Source organism: Gymnoscopelus microlampas, assembly GCF_963454915.1.
Source record: "Gymnoscopelus microlampas genome assembly, chromosome: 1".
Classification (NCBI taxonomy): Eukaryota; Metazoa; Chordata; class Actinopteri; order Myctophiformes; family Myctophidae; genus Gymnoscopelus; species Gymnoscopelus microlampas.
Genome location: NC_139962.1, coordinates 57,523,502 through 57,538,368, shown reverse-complemented (window position 1 = coordinate 57,538,368; position 14,867 = coordinate 57,523,502). Strand labels below are relative to the sequence as shown.

The 14,867-nt window shown below is 43.8% G+C and overlaps 1 protein-coding gene across 1 annotated transcript in view; it reads right to left on the bottom strand.

Moving 5' to 3' along the window:
- Positions 1-13,011, bottom strand: part of vstm2b (V-set and transmembrane domain containing 2B) — a 38,226-nt gene extending 25,215 nt beyond the window's left edge. The window contains exons 1-4 of the mRNA XM_084055590.1: positions 12,343-13,011; positions 11,601-11,797; positions 9,774-9,803; positions 8,528-9,011 (exon numbers count right to left, since the gene is read on the bottom strand). Coding sequence (XP_083911716.1) covers positions 8,528-9,011; positions 9,774-9,803; positions 11,601-11,797; positions 12,343-12,415 — 784 coding nt within the window. The 5' untranslated portion in view covers positions 12,416-13,011. The remainder of the gene's footprint in view (positions 1-8,527; positions 9,012-9,773; positions 9,804-11,600; positions 11,798-12,342) is intronic.
- Positions 13,012-14,867: the final 1,856 nt, after the last annotated feature.

Sequence of the window (14,867 nt, the reverse complement as noted above, 5' to 3'; positions counted from 1 at the left end):
ACAGGTGACATAAATTACAAGCATTCAAAACGCCTTAGGCGTTGTGAGCTTGTAGATCGGCTATATCCAGAGGGAAAAAAAAAAATAGCAAATTAAGTACAGAGTGGGTCAAGCCCGTAGGCTATTCAATAGCCTACGGGAGACAACGCATATAGACAAATATACCTATTTTATGCTTCAGGTTGCCGTTTAGAATATATATTTTAAAGTGTTGATATGGCTAGAAGTGAATGATTTACAATTGTGTCTCTCTCTGCCACTGTTGACCACATCAGAGATTTGTTTTCCAGACAAGGATAAGGATAATTCCTTTTAACAGGTCGTTCATGAAAGTCCTTGCGGTCTTGTTTCCAATGAGAACCTGTAAGCAATTAGGGGTTAAGAGTCTTGCTCAGGGACAAATTTCATTTCATCGACGCATATGCTGGCCTGGTCTGGAATCGAACCTGGGGCAACCAGGGCCTCTGGCTCCCTAGGCGGGCTCACTAACCACTCAGCTATGGCCGCCCCTTTCTTCCACATTCTTCTGACTATATGACACCTCATAGTTTGTTCAATTGGACTTCAATTGGCGCCGTTATCTCTGTGGTCGTATTGGTACGTGTCTCAGCGCTGTGTATGCAAATAGGCCGGGGCCTGTGGAGTTGCATCATGATCCAAATAATCCAGGGAGGAAAAAAAGGATTTAGATTGTACATTTACAGGAAAAAAAACACAATAAGTTAAGATACGGAGATAAGAGGTTTCAGGTGCTAGCTATGATTTCCTCTTGCAGGTTTCTAAGCAAAATGTTAGTCAGGTAAATGGGGTACGGTACGGGCGGTACTTGTATTCATTCTGGGAAAAGGGAACTGAAGCCAAAAGTAAAGTTGAGAAGCGCTGAGGTAGTGGGCTGGAATGTTTTTTTTTGTGGTCATATTGCAGCAGACGTGGAAGGCTGGCGCCAGGTGCATCATAAGAGCCGAACGGGCTGTCTGTGGTTGTGCTGATAGACACATACTGTAGAGAGGATAAGGGGAGACAGGTCCTGGGAGACACTTTTGGTGAGACGTGCGTGACAGCACACTGGCTCAGGGTGACAAAGTGACAGTATGAAAATCTCTCTTCCCAAACGTTTGTCACATACTGTCCTCAAACAGACCCCTATCATACTGCATAAGAACCAGACAAGACAAGATCCTGAGTTTAGGCATTTTATGCTTTGGGGGTTTTCAGATGGATGCGGTAAACAGAGAGAGGAAAGGTGGGAGATATAGAGGGATGACATCAGGGCAATATGTCGCTTTCGTAATATGAGAACTAGATATTGTTTGGTCATAATATTGTGATGTGGCATAAGTGTTGTCTTTTCCTGGTTTCAATCACGTGTGCCTTGTTTAATACTTTTAACCCATTAAGACCTGAAGCCGATTCTACATGTCTCCTAAATCCCAACAGTATTCTGAAAAACGTTGTTTCTATATCAGTGGTGCTCAATCTTTTTCATGTCAAGGACCCCCAAAATTATATGTATTTGGCCGCGGACCCCATCTCAAAATATATTGTTCCAGGGACCCCCAGAAGCAAAGATTTGAGTTAAAAATCACACCCTGTGTGAAGGAAGCGGTGCCTTTGGGGCGGGGCTTAACTCATTTCAGTTCGTCCCTATTGGTGGTCTGAGTCCACTTACCAAATTTGTACTTGGTAGCATGCTGCAAACTGGAATAATGGCTGTTTAAAGCCCAGCCAATGGGCAGACAGAGGGGGCGGGGCTTAAGTAATTACAGTTCGTCCCTATTGGTGGTTTTAGTCCAGGTACAAAATGTGTACTCCGTAGCATGCTGCGAACTTGAGTTATGGCTGTTTAAAGGCCAGCCAGTGGGAAGACAGAGGGGGCGGGGCTTCAGCAATTCATGCTTGTCCCTATTGGTGGTCTAAGTCCACATACCAAATTTGGACTTGGTGGCATGCTGCAAACTGGAGTTATAGCTGTTTAAAATCCCGTGCTCATCCCGTGCTCATACGGGCGGACGGACATAACATACGCTGGGGGTCCCTGGAACCCTGGGGCGGGGCTTCAGCAATTCATGCTCGTCCCTATTGGTGGTCTAAGTCCACATACCAAATGTGGACTTGGTGGCATGCTGCAAACTGGAGTTATAGCTGTTTAAAATCCCGTGCTCATCCCGTGCTCAAACGGGCGGAGGGACATAACATGCGCTGGGGGTCCCTGGACCCCTCTTTGATAACCAGAGGCACGTGTGGTCAATGAGAGGAGAGATGGCATAGGCAATCTCCAAGTGCGCGTGTGTGTGTGTGTGCGTGTGTTTGTATGTGTTGCTTCTTTGCCGTGCTCATCCCGGGCTCATACGGACGGACAGACAGACAGACACACAGACACGGAGTCACGGCCAAATGTAGAGCGGTTGCGGTTGGCACCGCTAAAAATGTTCGCTTTAAAAATATATATATTCAAAGATTTGCACTCGGTGCCGCGCTATGAGCTTGAGCTATGAGCTATGAGCTTCTCTTCACAATACGATATTATAGTCACATATATATTATAGTGATTGAAACATTTGGTCGAAAGTCCCATGATATTTGATTGTGTCCATATTGCCCATTCCTAGATGACATGCAGTAAAGTTGGAACTGCTGCTGGAAGGACTTAGAGCCTTATTTATATGGTTTGTGCTGCTCTAAATCTATGATCCACTGGGGTACCCCGTCAATAATGACTTATAAAGAGTTGTGCCTGTCTGGGATGAGTTTCCGTGACTTTGTCAAGGGCACTTGCTCAACCAGCACCTGGTGTAATGGGATTGTGGGAGTTTCTCAATATGAATTTACATTTGACATTTCTTTCTTTCTTGCTTTCTTTCGAGCGTTATTTCAAATAAGTAAGCAGTTGGAGTTCAGTGTCCTTAAGGGACATTTCTTGTCTAAAACAGTGGTTCTAACGTTTAAATATCAACGACCCCCAGTTTAGTTTGCATTTAGCCACAGACCCCCATAACAGAGTGTAAAATGGAACCAACATGTACCCATTTGGTTACAATGTGTACACAATCAGAGTTACAGACCTTTAAGTGTCAATTTAGTTCTTAAATATCAATCATTTAGCTGGGGACCCCCAGAACCCCCCGGACCACACTTTGAGAACCACTGGACTAAAAGACACTGGGCTATGGTGAATTGGTCTTTTGAATAACCAGTGCCGTTAAGATGTCGAGCCATTTTGTACAGCCCTATGATTTCCACCATACTGAATACACATACACCTAACCCTAACCCTAACCCATACAACAGTGGTTATCAATTTTTTTTCATGTCAAGGACCCCCAAATTGACACTTATTAGCCTGCGGACCCCCATTTGAAAAGATATGCCAGGGACCCCCGTAAGAGAAGATTTTTATGGCTCTAGCAGTGATTCTCATCCATTTTAATTTCAAGGACCCACAGTTTGACATGCATTAGGCTACCGACACCCATTTCTATCTCTGGGACCCCAATTTATATTGTAAAATCAATGTTAATGTAACCCTGAGATTGTACAAATGGAACCAAATGGACCCGTTAGGGTCCATTTGGTTCCATTTGTACAATCTCAGAGTTACAGACCCATCAGGGTCCATTTGGTTCCTAATATCCGTCATTTAGCTGGGTACCCCCTGGAACTCCCTCAAGGACCCCTGGGGGGGGTCCCCGGACCCCACTTTGAGAACCAATGGCCTACAAGATGGATTTCAAAATAACAGAGAAGTGCACAGAATATGGAGATAACATTTGTCAACATAGGCCTGGTAATAATTTAGATCTCAGGATCTTAGGCTCTCTCCTTTTGAACTTACAGTATGTGGGTTCCTTATGTGTGACACTAAAATGTGTCACAAGCAACATGCTCCAAACCGCAGGATCTATATCAGTGATTCTCAAACCTGTTTAATTTCAAGGATGCCCAGTTTGATATGTATTAGTCAATGGTATTGTCTTGACATGATTAATATGTCTGGGACCCCAATCCACACTGTAAAATGCTCAGTGTTATTTTAACTGGGAGAGCGTACAAATGGAACCAAATAGATCAGTAACAGGGTCCATTTTAGAGGAAAAAAGGAGTGAACTTGGCATAGAGTCGTGGAGGACACCTGTCAACTAAGTATATAGCGTTTAATTGGTTAATTTATAGCTATCTTGCTGCTCAACCCTTTCAACAAGGGTCCTTAAACCAAAATTCTGCATTTTCACCTGGAAGAAGTACCCACACTATTTTCAGTTGAAAATGTATTATTATCTTTAGGGGTGCAACAGTTAGTAAGACAATTTACTCGATTATTATATATAAATTATATTGCAAATAGCCATTCCAAAAGCTCACAATGCATTGTGATTTGACGGGGTGTGTGCTTGTAGATCTGCTATGTTCACTATTTGTGTCAAGACACCATCACACAACAAGTGATAAAATAGCACTTAAGTGGTTCATCGATTCGTTGACATATACATTTTTTTAAATGTACATTAGAAAACGTGCTTCTCAATAAATCTAAAACGTAATTGATAGAATAATCGCTGAGAAAATAATCTATAGTTGCCCTAATTGTCATGTGCATGTGCTTCAAAGGCGCCTGGATGGCGATATCACATCACGTGACAGATATCGTCCAAAACTGTTATTTAAATTCAAAAAAGTATCAGATCTACAAGCTCGAAACGCGGCGCCGAGCTTGCAGATCTGCTACTTTTGATACTTTTGTGTGATGCTGTAGTATGATAAAGTAGGGCATTAATTTACAAAAAAAAACACAAAAACCTCCAAACATGGAGATAAGAGTTTTTTTGCCCAACAGCAACAATATATGAATGCAGTCCATTTACATCACTGACGAATCCTTGGTGTGTTCAATCCCACAGCAGGAAACACACTGTGATGCAGGGCCGTGTGACGGCCACGAAGCCATGCACACGCTGGCGCTGTGTCAGCAGTAGCACTGACACAGCACGGGGCTCTGCTTTAGAATTCAATGAGATTTAATTATTCACAAGTGTGCTCCATCGATCTAAAGGGGAGCCAGAGAGAAGACCTATGGAAGAGGTGGATGCGGGTGGGTGCGCGCACGTGCATGCGCACGGGGTTGGATTTGGTGTGGGGGGATGGGTATAGGGCAGCCATGGCCTCTGCTTTTCCCCTCCTCTTATATCTGGTCATTCATTTTGAATTCCGGCCGGTGGGGGATGTGTTTTCTACGATTCTACACGTCTCCTAAATCCCAACAGTTTTCTGAAAAACGTATGTTTCTATATCAGTGGTGCTCAATCTTTCTCATGTCAAGGACCCCCAAAATTATATGTTTTTGGCCACGGACCCCCATCAAAATATTTTGTTCCAGGGACCCCCAGAAGCAAAGATTTGCGTTAAAAATGTTCGCTTTAAAAATATATATATTCAAAGATTTGCACACATTTTCACGATTTTTCAAAAATAGCAGATGTACAAGCTCGTAGTGCGGCACTCGGTGCCACGCTATGAGCTTGTATATCTGCTATTTTTGAATAGCCAAAAGTGTAAAATAATGCTTTTTAGCTCAAATCTAAAAATGACACAGTTCCAGGTCTTAATGGGTTAAATACATGTATTTCCTTTTGGGGAAATGTAGACTGTCTGATATGTTTGATATTAATGTTTGCTACTATCACAATTTAAAAACGTCACTAAAAGAATGATGTTAATCGCATGTACGCTGTTAAAACTAAATGCTTTTGTTAAAAGGTAAAAGTTCTATATTCTGATAGTGATCATTGGTATAGAGTGTTCTCTCTATCTCGCCAGGTCTTATATAAGCAGAACATAAATGTTCAGTTGGGTTGCCAATTTCAACCAATCAGGAGAGAGTACACATTTTTGGAGCTGCAATTTTATGGTGTTCCAATTCCAATTCTGCCTGCTCAATTCTTTGTCTCATCACTCACAATTTAACGTGTTTATCCTGTATCCTCTATGAGTTCTCCTGGAAATGCATTTTCTGTTTACTAAAGAGCTGGAGAGAAGGGGAGACTCCGTTACTGAACAAACACTTGGCACGTATACAAATGCTGAGCAGGGCAAGTTGACCTCAATTTTGGATCAAGAAAGCAAGAGGAAAGGTTCTAAGTGACCATGAGGGCTTGTTATTGCAGCATACGGCAGGAGCTTCACATTTGAGAGTTCAAAAGGAAAAATAAAATGAAAATAAAAACTCAAACTAAAACAATCTCATAAGACTATGTCCTATGAAACAAGATTATTATCTATATCTATCTATCTATATGTATATGTATATGTACTGTATATGTGTATGTATATATATATATATATATATATATATATATATATATATATATATATATATATAATTGATTAGCTTGATTAACTGTTGCACCCATACAGTGGTACAAAGACCAAAGGAACTGTTCTACTTTAATGTGTAAAAAGTGATGTGGTCAGGTGAGTCATCCTTCACTATAGTCGCCATAGAGAGAACGGCACGGGGCTGAATGCTAGACCCCTGCAGTGAGACGGTCCGGTGGCTCTGTTATGCTGTGGAGGGCATTTTCCTGACACGGTTTGGGTCCACTTGTCCCCTTAAAAGGAAGGGTCACTGCAAATCGATACAAAGCCATTCTGAGCGATCGCCTTCATCCTATGATGAAATACTATACTCCCTGATGGGAGTGGCCTCTTCCAGCATGTCAATACCCCCAACCACTGAAAGGTTTGACGAGTGGGGAAATGATGTGGATGATACGGCCTTCACAGTCGCCACATTTCAACCCGATTAAACACCTATGGGAGATGCTGTAATAGGCTCTATGCACAGCAGCCATATTATCACTTAGGAGTTACCAATGATACTAATGAAGGCTCTGTTCCATTTAGTGTAGCACAGTGGTTTCCACGACCCCCATAACTCTGAGAGTGTACAAATGGAACCAAATGGTGAAGGCTCTGTTCCATTTAGTGTAGCACAGTGGTTTCCACGACCCCCATAACTCTGAGAGTGTACAAATGGAACCAAATGGACCCTTACGGGTCCATTTGGTTCCATTTGTACACTCTCAGAATTACACACCTGTAAGGGGCCATTTGGAAGCCCATGAGGGTCCCTGGACCCCAACTGTAGACCCACTGGTGTAACAGAGTGTTTCCAGTGAGCCAACATGCACAATATCAGCACCCTGACTCAGAATGGTTTGACCAGAATGGAACAGAGCCTTCATTAGTATCATTGGTAACACCTGTGAATGTCTTCACAATATGGCTGCTGTGAATAGAGCCTATAACCTGTTAGATAGGGACTCTCCACTACCATCGTCAACACACCAAATTAATGAATATCTTATAAGCGAATGGTTGTCCATGCCTCCAGTAGAATTCCAGAACGTGCATGTGCACGCAGACACACACACACACACGCACACACACGCACACACACACACACACACACACACACACACACACACACACACACACACACACACACACACACACACACACACACACACACACACACTGGAATACAAGCGCATGAAGGCAAGCGTGGCCACTTGACAACACACTAGCATCTTACACAGATGGACACAGGCAAATATGTCCAATAAATTGAGGCATGAATCCTCCCCTACCTCCCGTATTTGCATAATAGACTATGCTAACTAACAATAACAATCAAATAAATTGAATGCCATAGCGTGGGTGGGGAAACAACACCACATTATGTTTCAGCATAAAGTGAAGTAATACAATTATGACAAGTCTAAGAAACACTTTGTTGCGGTATATCAGTGGCTCAGTGGGGATTGCACACTGTTGCAATGCACCGGCAGATGTGTGCATATCAAATCTAAAACTATATTTCATATAGTGACCAAGATGGCATTCTACATGAGATGTTGAATGCCACCCTGTCACTATATCCTTCTCCGTGCAAGAAGAGTAAAATGCCTTGAACATGATCAGTATTACTCAGTATTACATATTACAAAGATCATTTATCTCTGTAGAATACACTCTGTGTGTGTGTCTGTGTGTGTCTCTGTGTCTCTCGCGCGCGCAAGAGAGAAAGAGAGCGAGAGAGATGTGGGGGCAGGGAGTCTTAAATGCTGTATTATATTTGTGTGGATGGAAGGGATTTTTTTAACACTCCATATTAGGCTATATGTATGTGGGATGGATTACTGCAAGTGAGAGAGAGAGAGAGAGAGAGAGAGAGAGAGAGAGAGAGAGAGAGAGAGAGAGAGAGAGAGAGAGAGAGAGAGAGAGAGAGAGAGAGAGAGAGAGAGAGAGAGAGAGAGAGAGAGAGAGAGAGAGAGAGAGAGAGAGAGAGAGAGAGAGAGAGAGAGAGAGAAAAAAGCTGGATATGCCCCGTGGTTACAAATGTGCTTGTATGGCCCCTCTGTTCTATCGCCACTAGGGGTCACTGTAGCTCTTCTCCAGTTCTCCACTCATTCTCCAACCCCTCCGATGCACACGCACACACACACACATCCCTCTGTTGACTTCCACTCACCAGCTCTGTGCTGCTGCCGCAGGATGGCTGCGTTCCCTGGCCGTGGCGAGGCAGAGGACTTGGCCACCGACGCGGCGGTCGATGTGCTGCTGGACGGGACGAGCCCGGGCCCGGCCTGCTGAGGCACCCGGGGCTTCCCCTGACGTCCTCCTCCTTGACCTCCTCCGTCTCCTCCTCCTCCCGCCCCCACGTTCCCCTGGCCCTGCCACTGCCCCTGGCCCGGCTCGGACGTGGCCCGGCCCCCGCCGCCGCCCGGCGCCGTGTTGCTGTTCCTCAGGGGCGAGCGGTTCTGGATGTGCGACACGGCCTCCTCCGCCAGCATGCCGTCGCGCGCCGCGACGCGGAGCGTGGCCTGCACGGTAAATTCCTGAGTCTCGTCGGCCCACAGGTCAGACACGCGACACTCGTACAAGCCCTCGTCCTCTCGCTTCACCTTGGACAGGCTGAGGCGGTGGGAGATGGCGTTGCCCTGCACGCGCACGGTCTGCAGTGGAGTGGGGTGGGGGGTGGGTGTGGGGGGAGCGGGAGAAATAGAGCGAGAAGGGGAATGTGGCAGAGGGAAACAGACAGATAATTGACTGGGCAAATAATTAGGCAATGCTTACACAATACATTTTTTCGCATCCGAGTCACTCGCTTGCTTTCATGGCGTCCTTACTCAGGGGCAGTGGCTTTCTCTTTCATTGCATAAGAGGGAGACAAATGAACAAGTTGTGACCTCATACTGGCTGCTTACCAGAGCCACTGGCTTGGCTCTAAAGAATCTCAATTAAGTTTTTGGCAAGAAACTGCACCAGAACAGTAAAGCACCTTGTCAAAACACTGAACACAATGCTGCCAAAGTTTGAAAACAGCCAAATCAAAGGCACTCAGAACCCAAGTAGAAAATGTGATTGTAGAAAAAAGGACAGTCAGGGAAATGCCCAGCTGTCCACTGTGTCCACTGTATGAGACAGTGGTGCTAAGCTGGATTTATGGCGTCTAACAGGGTCATATCCTCCTGAGTATGAAGACAATGGGATTCAATTTGAATAGTGCAGACTGCACAAGGGCTATCAGCTGGAGTGATGCTATCAATCTGCATCAGTTGGTTGCATATTATGTCCTATTCAGCACACCTCAATAGTTTTCATGCTGCAAAATTGCAATACGTTTTCTGTCAAATCTGGCTACATTGAACTCTTTGAACTCTGAAAGTGTAAAACCTGTTCGTTTTAACATTTGCAGACTTTTAAAGGACACTTACGCTTATTTTGTTGGCTTCCTTAGTAGAGACCTGGTGAGAGAGCACAATGATTATTTATTAGAAAACATATTCTTTCAATAGATCATTTTCGTACAAGTTTGGAACATTCTATCACACGAGTGGCAAGACTTTGCTTACTGCTTGTAGGTGAGAAACATTACTCTGCCCCATGTCTCAACAAGCACCACCTGTGCCAACTAGCACAATGGACAGTGTCCCTGTGTGTCTACTACTAGCACCATGGTGGTTTTCAACCTTTTTCATGTCAAGGCCCATTATTTATTCAGAATTGATGTAATTGTTGGATAAGATTTTGTCCACAATTCCATGCTGTATTGATGTTGGTACCAATAGGAGAGATAACAGGCAAACGTTGATCAAAATCACAATCCTTCTACATTCTCTAATTGTGTAGACTTCTTGTAAATGAAATAATCCAGGTGTTTAACAATAATTTAACTATTGAGAGTGCAAAATGGTTTCATTTTACACTCTCAAGAGTTAAAGATCTAGGGGTCCATTTGGTTTCCAACTCTCCATCATTTAGCTGGGGACCACCTGGAACCCCCTCGAGGACCACTGGTTGAGAACCACTGCACTAGCACCATGGACAGCGTCCCTGTGTGTCTACTGCTAGTGCTTAACCGGCCTTTTGGCTGCCATGTTAAGTGGTCAGACGGGCTGGGCCGCAAATCCACACAAAGGTTGAGAACTCTCTTTTCTAAACCATTGATTTACCTTTCTCCTGTCTGTCCTCAACCTGTTCTCCTCTCCATGTGCCCTAACAATACCAGCATGAATGCCATAGATGGCATTGTTGTCTTTGATTGCTCAGGTGGTTGAGATGCAGGGAGCCAAAAAAAAAAAAAGGAGATTTGAGATGCTAGAGAAATCCAACTGAGGGCTTGCACCTTAACAAATTGTGGCCATTTTAGGAGCCGTGGAACTGATTGGAGCTGTGATACCCCTGGATAATAACAATTATAATCATAATCACCATCATGATCATAATAATAATAAGACAATTGTCCTGTCCTAACATGAATGACATCCACATAATACACATGATGTTGTTTACCATGTTTTGTCATATTCACTCATCAAGTCCTGATAATAAAGACCAATCAAGCAAATGATGCACTAAAGAGGTCGACTGCATGCAGTCACGCATGGGTGAGGAGAGTCAAGTCCTCCACCACTGGTAGGCTAATGCCTTGCTGGGCTCAATCACGTTTAATTGCAATCGCTTTTTGGGTGGTTGGAGAGAGTGGGGTGCGCGGGCGCGTGTGTGTGTGCGTGTGCGTGTGCGTGTGCGTGTGTGTGTGCGTGTGTGTGTGTGTGTGTGTGTGTGCACATGCTCGTGCGTGCGCCGCGCACACACTTGCTAAATTCCTTTTGTCAATTTAACTCTGGAAATGTAAAGAAGAAAAAAAAAACGTGGAACTCTGAGAATGTAAAAAAATAAATCCAGGTGGATCCACTGGAAGCTAACGGGTCAGACTGATTTTAAATCAACACTGAGGATTTTACTGTGCGCGCGCGCCCCCACGCACGTACGTACGCACGCACGCGCGCACACACGCACTTATTTTCTTAATTATTTTTTTCTTCTCTTTTTATTTTTTTTCTTGCCGTGGCTGTGGGTCATTATAGCTTCATTTCGATGAATTGAATACACACATCCCCAATGGAAACAAGCCATAGTTCTTTCTTGGTCCTTTAAGCATCCTTTTGTATTGAACTGTACTTTCTGTGCTTTTTTTTTGGTGCAAACTGTTAACAAAGTAATCAATCAATCAATCAATCAATCAATCAATCAATCAATACCTTGGCTCTGTTGGCCGGCGCACTGATCTGCAGTTCTTGCTGCAGGTCCCTGTTGGTCGTGTGCGTCTCCTTCAGGTACCACCACTGGATCTCCAGCGACATGGGCGCCGCTCCCTCCGCCTTGAAGGCGCACGGCATCTCCACGTCCTCGCCCTCTCCCACGCTCACATCCTTCGGCACTTCGGTGAACGAAGCTGCTTCAGGGGTTTGACAGCAATGGGAAGGAAGGATGCAACACAATAGAAAATATGTTTCTGAACGAGTATTAGAATAGCGCATGTTAACAAGGAATCTGACTTGGGCTACTTTGCATATTTGGCCAACTAAAGGCATGTTAAACCATTACTTAATCCTTATGGCTTATAATCTGTCACTCTCTTTGTAATTGGTTTAGTGTATGTTTGGTCAACTGAAGCAAGCGCTGCGTCTTCCAATGTTTGCGGACTTTCTCTTCTCTTGTTTATGTCATCTAAATATAATTTGGATATAATCCACCCTTGTGCCCAGTTGGAACATTTATACGGAGGCAAAGACAGCGTTGACTTTGACATCAGCAAGAGATAGGGATAGGCTATAGCAAAATGTAACCCTAATTCCTTATGCGGGCAATTGACGTTCGTTGCCTATATATCATGCCAAACGTTCTCCTGGCCAAAGCTTCTAGACCTTTCTTGCCTTTTGTTATTTACTTTTACCTAAAAAAATATCTATTTCTATCTATTTAATTCTGAAGTTCACTTACCATCTACACAAAATATTAAGGGCGCATTGAGAATCAAATAGTAAAAGACGCCGTAGAGTCCCCGTTTTTCCATCTCACACAAAGGTTGTTACGATTCAAAGGGGACTTAAGATGGTCATTTGACTTTATCTATATTCTACAGCAGCCACATTTCCACGGAGTCCTCCACGGCCGTGAAAGAGTGGGATTGTATTTCTTCTTTTCTTTTTTTAATCAATGTCGAGTTTCCACAAGCAGAGGCTGTTTTTCTTCTTTTTTCTTTCGCCACAAATCCAAATATGAGGCTAGAAAATCCCAATCCACGATCAGTCTTTTTTAACGAGCCAGGCAACACGTACAATCCAAAAGGTGCGGTAGAACAAAAGCCCCCAAAAATACCCCTTTCGCACGGCAGGCAGAAATATGAAGAAGAAAAGAAAAAAAGTGAACAATTCAGCTGCAGGTCGACCCGTGTGATGCCTGTTTCATTCCTCCTGGCAACTCATTTTTTTAAATTATTTCCCGTCAACCGTCGTCGTCGTCAAGTGGAAAACAAACTTCTCGGCCAACGGGAGAGACCTGATCATCATTGCCCTGTTTCTCTCCCCGAGTAGGAAAGCTCTCCCAGGCGCCTCTCAGCAGCAACACCCATCACACAACTATTCCCGTGTGCGAGGAATGGAGCCACAAACAGCCCGATCGGTGCAGTCCTACAGACAGTCCTATAGTCCACCACCAACAACTGGGAAAGGAGGATCAGTCTGTCTGCCTGTCTGTCTTGCACATACAGTCACCCGCTCCCTTCGTGACCGACTCGGATCCTGGCGCTGCCTATAGTGCGTCGAGAGCGCACCGCGCAATCCGACAGCAATGGATGGAACAACCCTCTGGACGCACAGTCTCTCTCTCTCTCTCTCTCTCTCTCTCTCTCTCTCTCTCTCTCTCTCTCTCTCTCTCTCTCTCTCTCTCTCTGTCTCTCTGTCTCTCGTGCACTCTCTTTCTGTCGCTCTCTCTTCTCCTCCTATATTAGCAACGCATAATATTTCTATGCCATATTGGAAACGGAACGAGGCCAGATCTTTTCCATTTCTGAACGATATAGACTATATATAGGAACTTGGAATGACCCTAGAAAACTAATACAACAAAACTCAAAGCAGATCAATGGAGGCTGGTTAGTTGAAGCTTGATGCTTTTATAGCCTAGGCTATAAAATCCAGATTCTCGTGTCTGTGTGTCTGCGCGCTTACGTGCACGTGCCAGAGTCCAGATTGTGCCAGATTCATCTCACCTAATAGCTTAGGCTAGAACCGAACCTCTCCAATATGTGCGACATATTAAGATGAGGTTTCGTTCTGAACTTTCTCTCTGCTCTGCTACACGTAAAACCTCCGACGCCTGCCGAACACACACACACACACACGCACACACGCACACGCACACGCACACACACACATGCGCGCCACCATAGTGTGTGTAGCAGGGTTGCCAGGTCCGCTTATTATAAGTGACTTAGGCTAGGGCTTGTTTTTTCTGTAAAGTCCCTTGTAAATATTGGTGGTTGCAGGTGTTTTGGGCTTTTTTCTAAATGATGTTTAAACCAGTGTTTCTCAAACATTTTCAAGTCAACGACCCCCAAATTACTTAATTTGCCGGCCGACCCCCATCTGAAAATATTTTATGCCAGGGACCCCCCTACAAAATTTGTGTTGTTAAAATGTTTAAAAAATATTTTTTTCAAATTGTCTTCCAAGATTGTTTTGAAAATAGCGTTATGAGCTTGTAGACCTGCTATTTGCAAATGGCCAATGTGATCTCTATCTCTATCTTTATAGGGCATGCATACTCAATGCATTTTTCCCATTGACATTTCCAAAAATATTTATATCAATTCATTTAAGCCTAGAATCAAGCCATCCAGGGTCCTGGTGAATCATGACCATAAAACGTTTGATTCTGTGAAAAAAACGTTTTTGAAAACGGCAAAACAAAGGGTATTTATTAAATATAGTATATCATATAATTAAATATAAAATTTAAAAAAATCACAGAAAAAAATGTTTTATGGTCATGATTCACCGATGGCTTGATTCTAGGCTTAAATGAATTGATATAAATATTTTAGGAAATGTCAATGGGAAAAATGCATTGAGTATTTTGAAGTCGAACCAGAAAATGGCCGCCATTCCACTGCCCTATACAAACGACTAGTAGTTGGACTTCCAGGTTATCTGCAAAGGGGCGGAGTTCGGCTGTTATCGTTTCCTGTTATCACTTCCATCTTATTCTTTGATTCTTTGTCTCTGCTACGAGTCTAAAAGCCTAAAAAACGATCATGCCTGGAGCCTTTTGATAGTGTAGCCTACTTTCAATTGTTCAGTATACATTTGTATTCATTATTTGGCCCATATTTTGCCTCAGTGGTGAACTATTCTATCGTTCTTCTTCATCTACTTTCCTCCACACTGGATGCCTTACGGCACTTTGCTGCCTCCCACAGGTCTGGAGTATAACATAGTTGATATCAAACTGCGCATGCACCGGGT